The sequence below is a fragment of the Propithecus coquereli genome, unplaced genomic scaffold, assembly GCF_000956105.1.
Source record: "Propithecus coquereli isolate 6110/MARCELLA unplaced genomic scaffold, Pcoq_1.0 Scaffold170, whole genome shotgun sequence".
NCBI lineage: Eukaryota > Metazoa > Chordata > Mammalia > Primates > Indriidae > Propithecus > Propithecus coquereli.
Window position 1 is genome coordinate 5,687,084 of NW_012141636.1, and position 22,105 is coordinate 5,709,188.

Consider the following 22,105-nt stretch of genomic DNA (forward strand, 5'->3'; position numbering starts at 1 on the left):
ACTTATCTCCAGTGAGACTGGCCTTTATCAAAAAGTCCCAAAACAATAAATGTTCGCATGGATGCGGGGAGATAGGAACACTCATACACTGCTGGTGGGACTGCAAACTAGTCCAACCTCTGTGGAAAGCAATCTGGAGATATCTTAAAGAGATACAAGTGGAAGTGCCATTCGATCCAGCAATCCCATTACCGGGCATCTACCCAAAAGAACAAATGATACTCCATAAGAAAGACATCGGCACCCGAATGTTTATACCAGCACAATTCACAATTGCAAAGATGTGGAAACAACCCAAGTGTCCGTCAATACAGGAGTGGATTAATAAAATGTGGTATATGTATATCATGGGGTACTATCCAGCTTTAAGAAACAATGGTGATATAGCACCTCTTATATACTCCTGGAAAGCGCTGGAACACATTTTACTAAGCGAGGTATCCCAAGAATGGAAAAACAAGCACCACATGTACTCACCATCAAATTGGTATTAACTGATCAACACATAAGTGCACATGTAAGAATAACATTTATTTCATGTTGGGCAGGGGGGAGGGGGGAGGGGGAAGGTGGAAGAGGGAGGAGGCTTCAGATATATGCATACACAAAGAGTGCAATGAGCACCATCCGAAGGATGGACATATTTGAAATTCGGACTTGGGGGGGAAGGACAACATATGTAACCTAAACATCTGTACCCCCATAATATTCTGAAATAAAAAAATAATAAATTATATGGTAATAACAGAAAATGTGCAGGATATAATAGAGTTAAATATTTACAAGAGTTTTAAGTGTAAATAAGAATCACCTTGAAATCGTTTGTATTAAATTAAGGACTCATTGTTAATTTCTATTGAAAATTCTAAATAAACTATACTAAGAGATGAAACAAAAATGTTAAGAGGGGTGAGACAATAGAATAAAAATTACTCATTAATACAAACAAAGATAGTAAAGAAGGAGGAATGAAGAATTAAAGAACAAATTGGGTAAATAGAAAACAAATAACAAACGAGAGAAATAGGAAGATAACAACAAGTCAAGCCCTTGATTTTGTAATTTTATGATACATACATCTGGCAAAGGACTCATAGTCATGGTATATGAGAAATTCTTAAAAGAGATATTAAAAAGATAATAAGCTCAAAGAAATGTTCAAAAGTCTTGAACACTTTATGAAAGAGGATACCAACTTTCAAATAAACATATGAAAAGGAGTTTAACTTTTAAATATATCATGGAAAAGCCAATCAAAATCACAGTATGGTAGAACCACACATTCATGAAATGTGTAAAATTAAAAAGACAAAATCCGGTGTTGACAAAGGTACAAAACAACTTAAACTCTCATACGTGATAGGGATGAAATGCTAACAAGGATATTTGAGTAAATAATGAACTGGGTTCAAAAGTGGAGGGTAGTGAATATTTGGATATCTTTTCTTGCATTCTGTAGTCATACCTAAATATTTTTAAGAATTATTTATCCTTGTATCTTTGACCTATATATTGATTAGTATATAATGCAAATTTGATGATGGTTTTTTTTTAAACCTGATGTATTTTATTTCTTTAGTTTAACATATTGGTTAAACTCTAGATAAATCTAAGTTCAATTCTAGGCTTCGGTGCTTAAAAGTTGTATGAGCTTGAGGAAGTTGTTTGGTCTCCCCAAATCTTGGTTTTGATATCTTTAAAATGAAGTACTTTAAAATAGTACTTCCCTCACCGAGAAGAATAACAGAGGTATTATATACAAAGTGTCCATGTTTATGTACCAAATGACATCTTTTGTCAGATAAGATTCCAAGGGGAGGACTAAAGAGTGCTTTCCATGACTACAGTAAGGAACTGATTCTGCACGTGGAGACAAGGCACACCAAAGTGCTCATGTGAGAGACGAGAGAGCTGCAGCAGCAGGTCAAAGGGAGGAGTTTACAGAATCGTTTCCATAGAAATAATAACTCCATAGAAATCAGTTGAAGAGTTTTTCAAGACTATATCTAAGCAAGACTCCTAGCAAAGAAAGAGTCAGAGAAACAAAGAACTATTTTCTGGAGGAGGCATTTCAGATAAAAAGGAGTGTGGAAAGAGGAAGTTAGAACAGAAGAGGGTACAGACCAACTGAAAAATTCCCTTCTTAAACACACTGGTTAGGGTTGTCATCAACTCCTTAGCAAAGAGGAATTGGAGATGAGATCAAAGCTACTGCTTACCTTTTATAACTCCACCAACGAAGACACATTAGTAATCTGTACGCAGACATAAAATAGGACCACAGATAGACATATGCTTCCCAATATCAAGAGAGGAAGGAAGTCTGTGTCCTTAATAAACTGTTAAAACATACGAAATTAGCTACAGAATTGAAATTGTGAACCATGAGTGACAATGCTATGTATTCTCACACATTTTTTCATAAAAGTAAAATTAAAAACAAAAGAAATGAATAAGCATTTGAAAATTTTGGACAGAGTTGGCAAGATCTGAAGTGGGAGAGAAGGAAATATACTCTCACACTATGCTTCTATGATTTCTGTATTTCAATGACCAGTACACTGTCCCATACTCCAACATTCCTCTCTACCCAAATAGGAACTGATATAAAGTTGCCAACTTCTTGTTTTACCAAGTAATGACATTTAAAAACAATCACTTCACCACTTATTATATCCATCATTTCTCAAAAGAACAAACTGATACCAACAACATAAGATAGCTATGACCTCAAGGGCAGAGTGCTTTATGAAGAACTCACTGCATTGTGCTTATTTTCCTCACTTTGTTGCTGGTATGTGAAAATCTCTCTGTGGACTGGAATTGATTCATGGACCAAGATTTCAAACCCACTTCTCCAATGCACTCTGGTGTTCTGCCATCGTGGATGAAGGCACCTACACCATCAACTTAAACATTTTACTCCTATACAAATGTATATGGGCTTCTTATTATACAAAGTGGGCTATGTCAATCTCAACAAACTCCTTAGTAATCTTAACAAACTTTAACCTTTACAGGCATTGACATATATATCAATATTGGCTCTATCTGATTATTAGAGTCAAGATTCCCTTTAGATGTGTTAGAAATAATATTAACATTGATTTAAACCTTAATATATCATTTATAATGTTGAATTGTAATTTTTGTTGGAATGCTTATCTCCCTTCCTAGCCAGTAAACCTTTGAAGGCGGGAACTAGTTTTCCCCATCTTGGTACACTTAAAGCTAAATCAATATTTGGTACATTGTGAGCCCTTATAAGTATTTGTCGAATGATCAAACAAATGGCTCTAGTCAGGTTATGTTTCCCAAAATATCATAATTATACATAGTATAATTAAGATACTATTTTATGGTTTATTGATGGAAGTATGAATTGGATCTGTACTTCAACACTCCTTTATTCATTCCTCAGACATATATGAACCCCTTACTATATGCCTTCACTGTGCATACTGCTCAGGATAATGGAAATGAGTAGAATGTAGTTCCTGCTTTTAAGGATGTCAATAATAGTTTCATACTGGAGCTTGTATGATCCTTTAGCTTGTATAGTCCCTTATAGAAACATAGCCAATTTCTTGAATGATATAAATAATCTAATCATCTGAAATCTTTTTTTGAGACAGAGTCTCACTCTTTTCCCCCGGGCTACAGTGAGTGCCGTGGCGTCAGCCTAGCGCACAGCAACCTCAAACTCCTGGGCTCAAGCGATCCTTCTGCCTCAGCCTCCCGAGTAGCTGGGACTACAGGCATGCGCCACCATGCCCGGCTAATTTTTTCTATATATTTTTAGTTGTCTGATTCATTTCTTTCTATTTTTAGTAGAGACGGGGTCTCGCTCCTGCTCAGGCTGGTTTCGAACTCCTGAGCTCAAAGGATCCGCCCGCCTGGGCCTCCCAGAGTGATAGGATTACAGGCGTGAGCCACCGCGCCCGGCCTCTGAAATCTTAATAGAGTAAAAATACTTGCTCTGATATGTTTTTCTTAGAGTAAAACCTGTTTATCACCATAAATAGCAATACCCACTCTATTTATGTGAGAATCCTCCTCTCTAAAAAATTACAACCACTATCCCCATGACACGGTTTGCTTGTATTGGAGCCTCAGCCTCAACCACTTTAAATGAAACAATAAATCTGCTTACTATTGCAAGTCTTGTTGTATTTGCTGTTCTCCTGGGCAAACCCTTCCAGCCGGCACTGAAAACGATGCTGCCAAAATTCTTGAAACCAAGGGTTTCGGAGGTTTGTTTCTGGCCGGAGCTTCAGATAATAATCATCAAACCACTTGACATCGGGAGATTGGAGCTTGATTGTAATTCCACCAACAGCTTCTCGCTGATATCCATCTGTCACGTCATACCTGTCGGCCCAGCCATCACTGTGGGGAAGCAAAAAAAACCCACAGCTTAGAACAGGTATCTTTTAAGCAGATGAGTACATTTGTTTTCTTTTTGAAAAGGTTAGTCATTAATGGCTACTTCAGCCACAGGATGGTCCTGCATTACACCTAGGTGATTATTGTTATAGCAGCTTGTTAGAATAAAAAGTGCAATAACACCACAGAAATTTTGGGTTGAAGAGTGCTAGAAGGCACTAACCTCATTACCTTGAACTGCAGAGAATAAACTAGAGCTTTTGGCAAAATTTTACTGATTACAAAATACAGTATATGCATGCAAGCTACATAATATCATCATTCACACTATTTAATGGACATTTAATAGCTAGGTCAAGTTACATTTTTTCTTTTACTTTATAATAATCATTATAATCATCATAAAATAAAAATGAAAAAATATTTCCAAAACATGCCTAATGTTAATTTAATCAACCTATGGCATGATATTTATTTTTGTTTACATTTTACAAGTGAATAATACAGAGGTTTAAAAAAAATCTTGCTGATTATGGTCATTCTATTAAATGTTGATTTTTCAGAGCTTCCAACTGAAATATTTGTAGGCAAGAAAGTCTTCCAGGAGACTGTAGATTTGAATTAGGTCTTGAGGCTGAAATAAAAGCTTCTGCACAGCCAAGGAAACTATCATGAGAGCAAACAGACAGCCTACAGAATGGGAGAAAATATTCACATGTTACACATCTGATAAAGGGCTGATAATTAGAATCTATATAGAACTCAGGAAAATCAGCAAGAAAAAATCAACCCCATTAAAAAGTGGGCAAAGGACATGAACAGAAATTTTTCAAAAGAAGACAGACTAATGGCCAACAAACTAATGGCCATATGAAAAAATGCTCAACATCTCTAATCATCAGGAAAATGCAAATCAAAACCACGATAAGATATCAGTTAACACCAGTGAGAATGGCCTTTATCAAAAAGTCCCAAAACAATAAATGTTGGCATGGATGCAGAGAGATAGGAACACTCATACACTGCTGGTGGGACTGCAAACTAGTACAACCTCTGTGGAAAGCAATATGGAGATACCTCAAAGAGCTACAAGGAGAACTACCATTTGATCCGGCAGTCACAGTACTGGGCAAACATGAAATCACATTTTATATCAGAGTGCCTGAAAGAATTTCTTAACAATGGAACATCAAGGATGGTGACAGGGATGATACTTCTCAACATTACTATCCATTCTATGCACCGATCAGTCAAAGTAATCTAGGAATTTTAAAATAAAAGAGTTTGAAATGAGAGAGTTCATATTATAAGAGTATATATCAGAATAAGAAAAAGTATTCTAAGGTTATTTGGAAAATACATGAAACAAAACATTGGAAATCAAAATAAAACATATGAAAAGATGTTCATACCAGATTTCGGTGCACCTTAGAATATCCAGGAAGAAGGAGACTCTGACTTGTCCCTTCTCACTGGCATTGGAATATACACAGTTTGTGCTGTGTGTCTGCTGGGACCCAGTGGTACTATCCTTCCATTGAAGAGGTGCAAGTGTTTGTTAAAGAAATATAAAGAAAGTCAAGGGAAAATTTGACATTAAAAATAAGTAACACCAAAGAGGGAAGAGAAAGACTACAGAGATTGAGGGGAAGGGCAGAATGGAGCCTCTTGAAGGCAAAACAGGAGAAGTGTTTGGGGTAAGCCAAGGGTAGGAAGCAGTGGACACTGGGAAAAGGTGAGGGAAGAGATTCACATCACAAATCACTGCTTATTTCATTGATATTCACATATTTTTATATAACACAATGTTCATTTCTTTTTATCTTCCTTTGAACAAATTTTTGTCCATAACATTTTTTTTTCTAGCCAGAGAGCATGATCCAATATTTTGCATATAAAACCAGTGCCAGGGAAAGTATTATGTAAGTAATTAATTAAAATAATACAAAAAGCATGCACTTTTTTTTTTCTCATTACATTCTGCTTTACCAATTGTGACTTAAACATTGATAAATGGGAGTTGTTCCAAAGGTCATAGATTACTCATTAAGATATCATAGGGGCTTGAGATGACTTGAGATATTTCCTTAAACACCAGTGAATGGGTGGAAGAGGAGGAAAAAACAAACAAAACGAACCTTTTCTTTCTCTAAATTCTCTTTGACAAGAAGATATTTCATTAAAAATTTTCTATGGTGAAATTTCAAAAACTTTTGTGGCAGATCAAGGAAAAAAAATAAAAAGTAATATAGTATGTTTTGTCCTGATGTTGAATTTGGTTATTTCACACATTATCTTCCCTCAAGTTTCTCATTTTCAGCTCCAGAAGATTTTATTTAAAGCTGACAAGTTGAAATGAAGTGGGCTTGTTTGCCTCATTTTCTCCTCTGTTTTGGAGGGTTTATTTTATCACTGATATGAGAGTGTGGGTCTCACTGTGACTCGAGAAGATGCATGGGCGTGCTGCAAATGGGACAGGAAGCTCTGTTTGTCAAGCAGAGCCCCATTCGCCAAGGAAGTGAGAATTTAAATTGCTCCTTTTGTTAATGTTAACTCTCTGTTATATAATACTATGATTATGAATATTACATAAGAACTGTAAGATTATAATGGGTCCAATTTACCCTTCACAATTCATTCATTGAATTTAATGGAGATTGTAAAAAGCTTGTCTTGATAAACTTTTTTGCAGGTAATATTTCCATAAAAGAAAAGTGTCAGGACCAGAGAGTGATAATTTACTCCTCTCTCGTCATATTTGTTTTCTCTCTTTTTTTTAGGTATAAATCTTTTCTGTAAGTTTAAGAATTTAGAAGAAGATGTTCTTTTAGTAGTCTAAAAATTAGGGTTGTGAGTTTAAGATAATTTTTGCTCCAGATATTTCTAATGAACCACAAAATAAAAATCATAAAGGAGTTAGTTTGGAAATAGAATATATCTCAACATCTGTATGATAAAATAGGATTATTCTATTAAAATTTATTGGAGAATATTTGTGATGTAAGTCCCAAGAAAAGTTATTCAATGCTGGCAAAATTAGAGGGTACTCTATTGACTTTCTGTTATTAAATATTAACATTTTCATGAATATGTGCTTTTAAAATTTGTGTTAAGATGATAGGGCATCTCTAAGTATGCTTGTAATAAATCCAACAGTAAAATGAAATGCTAAGAAAAACTCGAGGTTACCTACCATCTAATGCTTTCCATTACTTTGATAAATGGACCTTCAAGATTCTGGCACCACTTTAATACTTTGGGTGACATATATTTTACCAAAGCAAGGGAAAACAAGAGGAGGACGAAAGGGAAAGCAATTAACATTTATTGAAAACCTACCACATTTAAGGCACTTTTCTAGATTTAATCAATCCATCCATCCATCCATCCATCCAATCTAATTTCTCTCTCTTCTCACTGGTAGGCATTTTGCCTGACACATCATAATCCAGTTCATTCTTTTGTTTCTGATCGTTTGGATATACAACTGATCATCATTATTTACAGAGTCTGTATTTGCAAATTCAAGTACGTGTTAAAATTTATTGACAGCACCAAAATCAATTCTGATGGCATTTTTTCAGTCATTCACAGATATGCACAGAGTGGAGAAATTTGAGTCTTTTGACATTATGTGTCCCCATCGGAGGTTGAACAAGATGACGCTTTGCCTTCTTGCTGCAGTTTTCATGTTATAAAAAAATGTCCTTTTCACTATCTATTTAGTGTCAAGTTTTTATATTTTTGCATTTTTTCTTAGTGATTTTGCTATTTTACTTGACCTCCAAGAGTAGTGCTGATGTGTTATCTAGTATTCCCAAGCACAATAAGGCTGTAATGTATGTAGAAAATCTAGTCGGCCCTCTGTATCCATGGGTTTGAATTCACAGATTTAGTGAATTGAAAATCAAAAATATGTGGGGAAAAAACATAATATAACAACAGAAAATATATAAATAAAAACAATATAATGGCTATTTACATAACATTTGCATTGTAGTAATCTAGAGGTGATCTAAAGTATATGGGAAAATGTGTGTAGGTTATGTGTTATGTGCAGACACTAAGCCGTTTTATATCAGGGACTTAAGCATCCTCAGATTTTGGTATGAAGGGAAGGGGGTGTCCTGGAACCAATCTGCACATACTGAGAGACCAGGGATGACTATATGCATAGAAAATACATATGTTAGGTAAGCTGCAGTCAGCCATGAATAAAATACTATTTGCTGTGAGTTCAACCTTAATGAATCACAATATATATCAAATAAGGTATTTTTATACAGGAACGCACATAACGCGAGGTTATATATTGACTACTTGATGAAAATGTGACTAGAGGCTTATAGCACACCTAAACTTGCATTTTCTCTAGGAGCAATGGTCAGTATTACTAATTTAGTGCATGTTTATGTAATATTACTGTGAATAATGAGAATTGACTATATGTACATAGAGTCTTAACCTGTCTGCTGTTTTAGTCAGGCTTCTAGTCTTTCTTTGGCTATAGAAACAAAGTAACTTGGACATTTGAAATAGGAAAAACATTCTTTTTTTTTTTTTTTCTGATACAGACTCTTACTGTGTTGCCGGGGCTAGAGTGCCGTGGCATCATCCTAGCTCACAGCAACCTCAAACTCCTGGGCTCAAGCGATCCTCCTGCCTCAGCCTCCCGAGTAGCTGGGACTACAGGCATGCACCACCATGCCCGGCTAATTTTTTCTGTATATTTTTAGTTGTCCAATTAATTTCTTTCTATTTTTAGTAGAGACAGGATCTCGCTCTTGCTCAGGCTGGTTTCGAACTTCTGAGCTGAAACAATCCGCCCGCCTCGGCTTCCCAGAGAGCTAGGATTACAGGCGTGAGCCACTGTGCCCGGCCAGGAAAAACATTCTTAATTTACTTAATTTGGCTTAACTGAGGATGGAATCTTTATACATATGTACCTGATTCTCAAAACACCTCACCAATAGATACTCAGATTTTTCCCTGCAGACATTTTAAAGACGTGCACTTCTAGCAAGAATTTGCTTTAATTTTCTTCCCAAGATTGCATTACCAAAAATATATTCTGCTCTATAATCTACCCTTCCTTCTTTCTCCTTTCAACATCAATTCCCATTATTTCTCATAATTAGCAACTCACGAAAGTTTAATTTTTTTCTTTTTAACAGATGGTCTTGTTTAAAACAAAATTGACTCTGGAATTCTCCAGCTAAAATTTATCTTCTATGTCTCTATAACCTTCCTTCTTTTCTTCAAGATTTGTTAAATATCTACCTATCTTAGACTAACTTATTTTGTGGCAATCAACGTCCCAATATCTTAGTGGTAGAGAATAAAGGTTTATTTTGTGCCCCACCTTCATGTTCATTGCAGATGGCCTATGACTCTGTTCCATGTGATCTTCATTCTGAGACACAGTCTAAAAGAGCAGCCTGCTTCTGGGACATGCCCGTGTTGTAGAGGGGAAAACGGAGAGCATAAGGGGACCATGCAATTGTTCTTAAGAATGCTTTTTAGAAGTGACCCATGTCACTCCTGCTCACATTTCAATGACAAAAAAAAATCACATGGCTAAACCTGACCTGAATAAAACAGGCATCTATAGTATCTACCACAGAGAGGAACAGTAATATTTTGAAGAAAACGCAATTGGTGACATTTTCTATGTGTTGAAATTGTATTGAAAGTAAGAAAAATGAAAGTTAAATAGGTTTTGGCCACTACACTCCAGGCACTCACAGTCTAGTTGAGGGATTAGAAAGGACAGACATATAGATATATGATGACATACAAATGATTATTGTTATAGGTATCAGCCAAATGCAGATCAATAAATAATTGACTAATTCTCCATGAGAAGATGAGATTTGAATCGAGTTTGAAAAATATGGATAATGTAGTGATAACAGTATTTTGAGGTTTTTTTTTCCTATATGAGAAGATATTTGTGAAGCAAGGAATAGTGAAGATGAAGCATTGCAGCTATGTAGGGTGCACAGGACAGTCAAGTAATGAGAAGGTGAGCTGAGGAGGACCAATTGTGAATGGTCTTTTGTGCCATCCCAAGATTCTGGACTATATCATACAGGTAATGGGAAGGCAGTGGTAGCTTTTAGGGTGGGAAATGATATGTAAAGATGACGAAAACTGAATGAACTCTAGTAGGTGTGTGGGTGACACAGCAGAGCAGTTGGAGATGAGTGTTAGAGAATCAATGGTCAAGGAAACCAATGGAGAACTGAAGTAAGGGAGTAGCAGTAGGAATGAAGAGCCATATTTGTAAGGAATCGTAAGGTAGGATCCCTAGAACTAAATGCGTAGGAAATAGAGGTTAAAGGAAGATTTTTTATGGTTTGGAGGAGAATAGCAATATTGTAGTACCATGTCCTAAGTTGAACAATATAGGAGGATAAGAAGTTTGGTGTGAAAAAGAAAGAAAATGAATATGAGTTGGGATCTGTAATGATCAGATTTACCTTATACGCTCTCTAGCATTTCTTTTTCTCCTGGATTCCAAAATATTCTCTACATCTACAATTGGCTTGAATGTTAAAAAATAAAATTTAATAATGCTCTTATCTGTGGTCCCAGCAACATATTAACCTACCCTATTCTATTATGTGTGTGTTTATGTGTGTTGAACAATAGCTGTCAGCACTCAAAAAATGACAAATAATGGCAATTATAGAACTATAAAAATTCGGTACTCTATACCATTGTATTTTAGTAATATAAATGTTTTAACTTTAGAACTATTATTTTTATCATTCATTTTATTAAATTAATGAAGTATAAAGCAGACCAACAGTTTTATAAAGTATTTACTATAGAGTTTACAACCAGTAGGTTTAATATCGCAATCCTTTTGTGCTAGAAAGTGAAAGCCCCTGGAAGCTACATGCTAACAAGAATACACGAAAATAAATCCTGGAAAATTATGAAGAAAAGAAGTTTAAGAATTATTAAATGTTATAGTACAGATGCTAAATAATTTTAAAATTTGTCTCTCTTATCAAAATCTAAATCTGTAAAATGCAGACAATATAATTTGTTCTTCCTTTCCTCACTTCCTATCAGTATATATTTTAAATTATTGCTATGGTAAACAGAAAAATACATGTAGCACTGAAATTGCATTGAGTGATCCTTTAGTAACAGTCTCAATGTTTTATTCATTCCAATTCATTAATTCAATAAGCATTTTGAATGCCTCTTCTGTGCCAAACACTGTGGTAGGTTCCAGTCCATGCCCTCGAGGAGTCAACAATCCATTAGGCATGACCTGCCTGAACAGGCATTGCCAACTTCCAGCCCATTGGGTTTTCCTCATTTATTCTTCCAACTGAACATTCCCTTTCCTTTTTACTCAATCATTTCATAAACAATACGACTCATTAGGTTTCCAGTCACTGAATTATCATTTACTGAAAATCACGTTCCTGTCCTGCCTCGCTAAGATTATTCCCCAATCACCTCAATTTGTACTCTGGGTGTTTCCAAACTCTTAATTCTTACATTTACAATCTCTTGATTATTTACATGGAAGACTAATTACATACAATGGATATGGACTTCACTAGGTGAACTCTCAAATGGCAAAATGGTTATTTACTATAACTCCACAAAGTTCTGGGGGAGGCATCTCACTCTGCTACTTGTCATGGGCAAACAGCATAAATAAATCACCTCAACGTCTATTTCAAAAGGAGCAACACTAGACTGAAAATGTAGGCATCTCAATGACTTATTTTTAGAAGTTAGCAGTCTTTAAATCGGTGTCATGGACGTGAGCATGTGTGTGTGTTCGAGACCTGTGGGGTGTAAGGGGGGTTGCTAGGTACATACCATTGTTCTTGCTCATTAAAATCATTAGTTCTGCTTTTCATGATGATATTGGTACGGCTGAGACTAACCACTCACATACTGTCTATTGGAGACATAGCACATTGATTTGTGTTCCTTAAATATGTTACACTTTCACACCACCAAGCCTTTGAGCATGCTATTCCCTCTGCACAGAATGCCATTCTCTCAACTCCTCACATGTTGCCTGATTTGACAAAATATAATTCATCAAGCTGACAGATTTAGCTTGAATGCAACTTATCAAAACCTTTCTCAAGCTCCCCTGGGTTTAATAGCTCCATCCGCTTTGCTTCTAAAATACTGTGACATTCATTTCTTTATTTACTGAATAAGTATTATGTAACTAATATTCTAAATGTGGGAATATAATGAACAAGGAAGGCAAGATTTCTGCTCTCATGGAGGTAAACATTATGATGCTTTTAGTTTTGCAATTGTCATTGCATTGTGTTAAAGTTAGCTGCATTTATTTTTGTCTCTTCCATGTAGACTATAAATTTTATATTTTGGACATCTATGTATCCGAATGTTTACTATAATGCATGGCACATACCAAGCACTCAAGAAATGTTTAATATAACTTATCATAAAATGAGGCTTTAAAAGGCAAACTTCAAATTATACAGAGTCCTTTTTATATAACCACATCTACTCATTTTTAATTGAGAAAATAAGACTGTCAAATGTGCCTTATAAAGTGACTCTAAAAGGCTGACTTTTTTCCAATCTTCAGAATGGTCCTCTCCATTCTCTACCTGATGCTATTAAGGTTAATGAGTACATTCATTAGGCTGCATCCCAGCATTTTTTTCCAGTCTGTTCACAGCCCACATAATTATTATGGAAACTGCTGTTCTACCCACATGTAATCATCATCCTGCCAAATCTCTTACCAATAGCATTTTAACAGATATTTTGGGATTTTTTCATTCTAATAATGGGAATCTACTGACTGCTTGGCTGTCTTCATATAATATCTCTTTTCCCCCCACCCCTCAGTGGAGTAGGAGGTCTTAGAATCTCTAAATAATAGACAAAAGCAAGAAAATATATTGATATTTTAATTATAAGTTCTTATGAATATATACCAGCCAACACTAATGAATTATTTAATACCAAAAAGAAGCAAAATATAGAATTGTTGAGAAAAAGGTGAGATTATTGAATATAAATCAACTCAGGGTTTTTAAATCTCATTTTTTCTTGTTTCCCCAAATTTATAAAAGATAAATAGAGGTGGATTAGAGGAGCAATGTCAGAACATACAAAAGTAAAAAAATAAATCAGGAACCTGACGTTTACTAAGTGTCTACCATAAGATGGTTTCCATTGTGTGACTTTGCCTAGTGCTCATTAAGCCTTAGAGATGATTCTTATCACCCCTAGTTCTTACAGTTGAGGAATTAAATAACATACTCCAAACCCCACAGCAAATATGGAAGTGATATAAACCCAGACCTTACTAATTCTAAAACTCTAGCACTTTTCATTCTTCATAGAACCTACTAAGAAATAACATATAGTGATAGCACTGAGAACTGTTTCTTAAGGGATTATATCTAACAGACATGTGCTGGATGGCAGGGAGAAGAGTGCAGGTTGGGAATCTGTAAGCAGAATTCCAAGATGGTGCCCAACATCCCTGATCTTTGGGGTACACACTCCTCTCCTAGTTATTCAGTCAAACACTACTCTAGATAGGGATTTCTATGGAGGCATTTTCAAGATGCAATTTAGTTCACAAATATGTTGACCTTAAAATAGGGATATTATCCTCTGTGAGTCTGATCTAATCAGGTGAGCCCTGAAAAAGGACTGGCTCTTTCTGGCAATAGAATTTCAAACATAAGAGGGATTTAGCATAAGAGAATTGAAGGAAAATCTCCATTATTGGCTTTGATGTTGGAGGGAGATACATGCAAAGGAATGGAGATGGCCTCTCAGAATTCAGAGTTGCCTCCAGCTAACAACCAGCGAGGAAATGAGGACTCAGTACCATATCCTCAAAGAACTGAATTCAACCAAAGACTTGAATGTGTTTGGAAGCAGATTCTTCCACAAAGCCTTCAGAAAGGAATGCACTCGCCAACATTCTGACTGCAACTTGTTTGACCCTGAGTGTAGAAGCCAATTTTCTATACTTGGACTCCCAACATCCAGAAAGTGTGAGTTAATAAATGAATATTGCTGTAAGTTGCTAAACTTGTGATGATTTGTTACACATACACAGCAATAGTAAGTTATCACTCATTTCCCACCTCTATTCTACATTTTCTCAGTTGGAAGGCTGATGCCTGTTAATATTGGAAGAGACACAATCTTAGGAGATCTGACTTAACTCTGCGTTTGGTCATTGTAGACTGACTTTCAAAGACCTGGAGATTTTAGAAAATGATGGGATAGTAAAACAAACCTATTAGAATGGTTGGAATATCCATCCGGCCTTAATTTTGGCTCGATGGTGGCAGACAGTCTATCCTCTGATTTAACATTTTGTCTCTCTAGGGATGCTTATTCACCATACACATCCTTTATAGAGGAGAAGCTGAGAAATATCTTGTAAAAAGGTTGATTACTTTGTGTATTACACAATCTTTTGTTTCTTTGTCATATTATAGCAGTTTGGAGAAATGCGAAAAAATGAGGCTGTTATGTAAAATGTACAACAATTTAGTAAGCAGAATGATTCATTTAAATAGGGAAAACAGTTTTAGTAAGCTATTGTATCCACAGCTTTTTATAACTTTTTCTATGTTTTTTCATGAAATTTCCTTTCTTAGAATAACCTTTCAGTTTTCAATGTATAAACCCCTCTTACACAGAATTGGATTAATTCCTTCTGTTAATCTGGTGAACTTTCGTCGGTGGAACTAGTGTCTAGAGTTTTCTGTTACATGTTTGTGCTAGGACAACATCCACCTTTTCTAAAATATTTTCTTCTCTTCTTTTTGTGCCTCTTCACTGAAGGCCAAATAGCCAATGAGAATACAATCAAGGTGTTAATACAGTGCAAAGCACGATGTTCAATCAATCAATAACGGTTTATTGAACATCTACTAAATTTCAAGCAATAAGTCAGACTTCATGATGATGTTGATGAATGTAATCCTCCATTTGTTTTATTCCTTTATCTCTCATGACAGGTCACCAGGCACTTTGTAATTTCAGATATAATGTATTTTACTCATACTTTTCTTGATTTTCCTGCAGTATTTCATACTACTCTTTCATTTAGAAAAATATAATGAGTAACATGGCACATACTAAGTTCTCTGCATAGTTCTACATATGGGGAATCAAGAGGAGAAAAATTATCATTCCCTACCACTCATTCTTCATCATTAGAGACAGGCAAATGTAAAACTTACTAGGATGACAATAATGATCGTGTATTTAGTTTTTTATGTGTTTATGTACAGAAATGAAGGTCTCTTGAGATCTTCTAATAGCTCTTTTCCTTGTGATGGGACTCTTAATAACTTTATCAGTGTATTCTATCACTACAGAGATAGTCATTTTATCAGAATAGGAATGTAATGGCTTAAAGAAATTCTCTGTTTATGGACTCAGGTAGGCAAAAAAAAAAGAAAAAAATTCCAAGGAGTGTGTGTGTGTGTGTGTGTGTGTGTGTGTGTGTGTGTGTGTGTATAAAGAATTAAATTAACTCTTCTCTCTACTTTTTCATGTGTATAACTTTGGATACAGATTTAGATCAAGAATATCATTTATTAAGTTGTACTAGTTCAGTTTTGGCTTCTAGATTTTGGTAGAACAGGTTTAAATCCTGTCTGACCCTGGGCCATTTACTACTTTTCAAGCTGGTAGTTTCCTCATGTGAAATATGAAGATGTAAAAATATCTACTTCAAAGGTTCATAGATCCTGCAAAGAGAAAAAAAATGGACTCAGGTAAGACTTTGTCTTTGAAGTATGTGACAATTCATTGAAGTTTGAATTTGCTGATGGTAAGTTGGGACAAAAGCACTAGGTGAGATTTGCAAGTTTTTTAAGTTGTAGGCTAATATTACATCCAAAATGTGATGAGCAAATATCTGGGAGGGAAAAGAAGCACAGGGATTCGAAGCAGACATTGGGTACCATTTTATCCCTTGGATCATTGCTAATTTGTAGGCAGTTGATGAGAAGCTAAGAAGCTGAGCATAAAACAGTGGCTACGAGGTTGAAAAGATAAGCAGAGCTTCAGGTAGTCACATTGACTGAAAAAAGGAATTGGAATTGTTGATTCCCAAGAAGAAAAAGCCCCAGGGTCTTAGTTTGTTTTCTGTTAGTTTTAACAGAATACCTGAAACTGGGTAATTTATAAAGAAAATGTGTTTATTTAGCTTATGGTTCTGCAGGCTGAGAAGCTCAAGGGCATGGTACTGGCTTCTGGCAAGGGCTTTCATGCTGTGTCACAACATGGTGGAGAAGGTCAAAATGGTAGTGGACACATGTAAAGAGGGGAAACCTGAGAGGCATTCTGGCTTCCTAACAACCCTCTCTCAAGGGAAATAATCCAATCCCATGAAAATGAATCCAGTCTCTGCAGAGTGAGAACTCACTCACTATGGAAGAAGAGCATCAAGCCATTCATGAGGGATCTGCTCACATAACCTAACAATCTCCCACTATGCCCCACCTCCCAACATCACCACATCAGAGGTAAAATTTCAACCTCAGTTTTGGTGAGGACAAACAAAGCACATCCAAACCATAGCGCACAGTAAACACTCTGGGTTTTTGTTTGGAATCATTAAAGGCTACATTCTAGTTTTACAAACAAGCTGGAAAGAAACAAGCCTCAAAAAAAAATGGGAGCTGCTTCAAATCCTCTCACTATCAAACTAGATTAAAATGGTCTCTCTTTGTTCTAACTGCTGGAAACAAGCAACAGCAAAATCTCTCTGTAGCAAAATACTGTCGACACAGCCTCAGATTACCTCTACAATTGTTATACATATTGTCTTTTATTCCATAAATGAACAGGCATAGAAGGAACCGAACTAACTTACTCAAAACCAAGGAGAATAAGCAATGGAATCAATCCCAGCCCAATCATTAGAATTATGAGAGTGAATTTTAAAATAACTTCCATTAATACAGTCAAGAGAGTAGATGAAAAGTAATGGAATTTAGTTGATAGCAGTACTTTATGAAAAATAAAAGAGAAATTTAAGAAATTCAGAATTCAAAAATTAAAATTAAGAACCCAATGACTGTGTTATTTTTAGCAGAATAAATGAAACCAAAGTGAAGTTTAGAAAATAACATAGAAGAATAGAAAATATCCAGACTGAAACACAGAAAAACATAATTTTCGAAGATAGAAAAGAAAAGCATGAAACACATGAAACATTATGAAGATGTCTAATGCATATAGTTGGATTCCTACAAGGAAAAGAAAAGGAGAATGGAGTAGAAACAACATTTGAAGAGAAAATGGTGGAGCAATTTCTAAAAGCAATGAAACACACTAAATCACAAATTAACGTGTATGATGAAAGCTAGCAAAATGAATATAAAGTAATTCTCACCTATGCTTATCATAGTAAAACTACTAAAAAGTGAAGGCAAAATGCTTGAGAGGAAGTTACAGGAAGTTAGAAAAAAAGCAAATTAAACCCCCCAAAAGGTACAGATCATGGGAAAATAAAAATGTATAGATAATTGCTGAAAAAAAAGTAAATTATAGTAGAAAAAAAAGTTAAAGTCAAAATTAGTTTTTTGAAAAGACTAATAAAACTATTATGAACACTTGGCAAAAAGAACCAAGAAAAAATGAGAAATACTGAAGTTATGAATATCATGCATGAAAAAAGATAAGTTAGAAAGGGCAGCCTAAGAAGATATTATAAAAGATGTTATGATAATAAATTTGAAAATTTAGATAAAATAGACAAATCTCTAGCTAAATATGATAAAATAAAACTGAAACAAAAGAACTATAAAACCAGAATAATTTTATAACTATTACATCAATGGAAGTTTATTTAAAGTCTTCCCAGAAACACATACACAGACATGTACACACACATGCACACACACACACACACACACACACACACAAAACCTGGGCCACCGGCTTCATTGACAAATTATTTCATACAAATTATTTCATACATTTAGGAGAGAAATAAGACCAATGCTCCATAAATTTTTTTCAGACCAAAGAAAAGAAGAAACACTTCTCAATTCATTTAATAAGTCCATAAAAATGTTACAACCAAAATATAAGAAGGATTTCACAAGAAAGACAGCATGTAGGCCAAACTCTCATAAATATCAATGCAAAATTCTAAATAAAATATTGGTAAATTACATTCAGCAATATATAAAAATGCTAATCCTCATGAACAAGTTTGGTTTACTTCAGGAATGCAAAATTATTATTATTATTATTTTTATTTTTATTATTGTTAGTAGTAAGAACAGATAACATGAGATCTACTATCTTGAGAAATGTTTCAGTGTAAAATACAATATCATTAACTGTAAGCACAATATTGCGTAGCGGATCTCTAGAACTTATTGATCTTGTGTAGCTAAAACTTTATATCTGTTGAACAGCCACTCACCGTTTCCCTCATGCCCCGAGCCCCTGGCAACCACCATTCTATTTTCTGCTTCTATGAGTTTGATTATTTTAGATAACTCATAAATGAAATCATGAAGTATTTGTCTTTCTGTGATTGGCTTATTTCTCTTAGCATAATGTTCTCTAGGTTTATCCGTGTTGTTGCATATAGCAAAATGGTGCAACCGTTAGGGAAAACAGTACGGAGTTTCCTCAAAATAAAGTCAGGATCTTGAAGAGATATATGCACCCTCATATTTATTGCAGCATTATTCACAATAGCTGAGATACAGAAACAACCTATATGTTCATTAATGGATGAACAGAAAAAGAAAATGTGGTATATACATATATATAAACTTAGTTTAACAAACTAATATGTCAGTTTAATTTACCACATTAACAAAGTAATGGAGAGTCAATGAATTAAGGAAATCATGCGGCAAATTCAACATTATTTTGATAAAAAGTCTTTAGCAACCTTAGCTAAAAAAGAGAACTTCCTTGGTCATGCGAGGCTCTTTACAGTAAAGATCATACACGACAATAAAATGTTGAAAGATTTTTTTTCCTGATATATAGAACAAGTAAAGGATATCTTCTCTCACTACTTTTTTCCCATTTTGTTGAATGTTCTAGCCAGTTCAATAAGGAAAGAAAAGAAATAAAAAGGAATACTGTTGTCAGTCATGGACAATGTGATTGGTAACATAGAAAATCTGAAATCTATAGATAAACTACAGATACACTATACAAATAACAAAAGAATTTAGGAAGTTTGGTGAACACTAGGTCAGTCTACATAAGTGAATTTAATTTCTACATATTCAAAACAATTACCAAATAAAAATTTAAACATAGCATTTATAAACCACTGAATGCACAGAAATAAATCTAAACAAGATGTGCAAGATCTCTCCATGAATATAAGAGAACTTATGGGAGACACATATTGACACAGTTATAGCACATTCATAAATTGGAGTAATCAACAATGTAAAATGATTAATTTCCCTTAAGTTGAACTGTAGATTCAATGTAATCTCAATCAATATTCCAGTGGGTTTTTTTTGGGTGGAGTTGAAGTGTGGAGGATACTTATAAATAGATTATAAAATTTATGTGGCAATGTAAAAGGACAAAATAGCCAAGAGAACCTTGATAAAGAGGGACAAATCTGGAGAAATGCACTAGTAGATATCAAGGCTTATTAGAAAGTTACAATCATGTATATATAATTCATAGAGATAGATAAATAGGCCAATGGAATGGAGTGCCACAAATATACAGAGACTTGATTTCCTACAATGGTAACACCACAAAGAAGTAGGAAAAAAAGTTCTATTAAATAAGTGATTCTGGGTAAATTTTATATCTATAGAGAAAAAAATCTTGATACTTAATCCACACTATTAAGGAAAATCAATTCCATATAGATTACACCTAAATATGAATGATAAAGCATAAAGGTTCTAGATGATAATGAAAGAAGATTTCCTCATCATCATAGGATAAGAAACATTTTTCAAGCAGGGCACAGAAAGGGCTAACTATAAAATTCAAGATTGATAAATGTATTTATAATAAAATTAATAACTTATTTTTATCAAAAGACATCACTAACTTAAAAGGCAGGCAACATATTAGGAGAAGATCTCTATGTGTGCGAGTGTGTGTGTGTGTGTATGTACAGATGATAGATGCAAAGATGATAGATACAGATCCAAAAAGGACTCATATTTAAAACATAGATAATTCCTATACATTAATATGAAAATGAGAAATCCCATAGAAGAAAAGGGTCAAGAAGCTTAAAAACTTCACACCTCATAAAATAGGATTTGAAATGATCAATAAATTTTTAAAAAGTGCTCAACTTTAATCATTAGGGGGATAAAAATTAAAGCCACTGTAAATATCACTACACACCAACCAGACACAGTGCAGGACAAAATATGGAGTAACTGCAATTCCCAATCTTTGATGGTAAAAGCATAAGTTGGTATAACCACTTTGAAAAACTCTATGGCTGTATCTACTACAAATGAACATAGGTTAAATTATAACCTGGCAATTCCAGCCCCAGGTATGTCCCTAATGTAAATGCTACCATATACATACCAAAATGTGTGTAGAAGAACGCTCATAATAACACTAATTGCAATAGCCCCATAATAAAAATAATCAAAATGCTCATTGCCAGCAGAAGGGATAATAAATTGTGATTTATTCATATAATATAATACTGGAGGCAAAGAAAATGAACAAACTACTATTACATGAAGCAAAATTAATAATATATACTGAGTCAAAGAAGATATAAAGAGAACATATATTCCATTTATGTAAAATTTTTAAAAAAAGACAATAAGCTATAGTGAGCTATAGTGCAATACTTTAGAAGTTTAGATATCAATTCCTTGGAAAGAGTATGTTAGAGTGGGAGTGAGCAAGATGGAACTTTGGGACCTTGTTCACTGGAGTGCTGGTAATGTTTTATGTTTGCATCCGACTGATGTTTAGATGGGCCTGTTAACTTTGTGCGAATTCGGTGAACATCCATGACTTCTCTACTTTTTTACGTGTATGTTATACTGAAATAAAAGATCTTTATTCAAAAAGGAAATTTAAAACTTAACTACTGACCGGTCAAGAAATTTATAATGTTATCTTGTAAAATTTCAGCAGCAAATTCTGCAAAAAGGTGATTCATCATCAGTCCAAGTTTCATTCATTGGAGTCTTAAAATGTTAAGGCCTCCCCAAGAACATACTTGGAGTCTTCGGCTACCGCTTTTTAAAAATCCAGTGATTCCATAATAAAACTGATTGTAGCTAATATGGAGAAATGTTACCCATATTTAGGTTATAAAAGATGAAATTCATAATTAATCCTCAGGAAATCCTGTTGGAATCTGAAAATAGTGGGCCAAATTCAGTTTAGTCCAAGCACACAAACTTTTATTATATTAAACATCAACTATGTTCCAGGCCTAAGGCAGATGTCCTCAATAAAGCTTACAGTCTGGTAGAAGAACAAAAAAATAATTTAAATGCAATGTAGTAAGTTCTATAATAGAGATCTATCCAAGATGAAACATGGAAGAATGGATCCATATCCTGAGGACAAAGCTATTTTATTTTTTTAATAGGTTGACATCTGGTCTCAAATCTAAATGAAAATGAGCCTATAATTGGGGAAATGTATGAAAATCAAGGAAAATTTTGAGAAAACCCTCTTGACGAAGGCATCAGAAATATCCTTAAATCTGAGC

The 22,105-nt window shown here is 34.6% G+C and overlaps 1 protein-coding gene across 1 annotated transcript in view; it reads right to left on the reverse strand.

Annotated features, from left to right (window-relative positions):
• Nucleotides 1-22,105, reverse strand: part of GRM5 (glutamate receptor, metabotropic 5) — a 590,374-nt gene that overhangs the window by 140,267 nt on the left and 428,002 nt on the right. Inside the window, exon 4 of the mRNA XM_012641786.1 lies at nt 4,154-4,389. Coding sequence (XP_012497240.1) covers nt 4,154-4,389 — 236 coding nt within the window. The remainder of the gene's footprint in view (nt 1-4,153; nt 4,390-22,105) is intronic.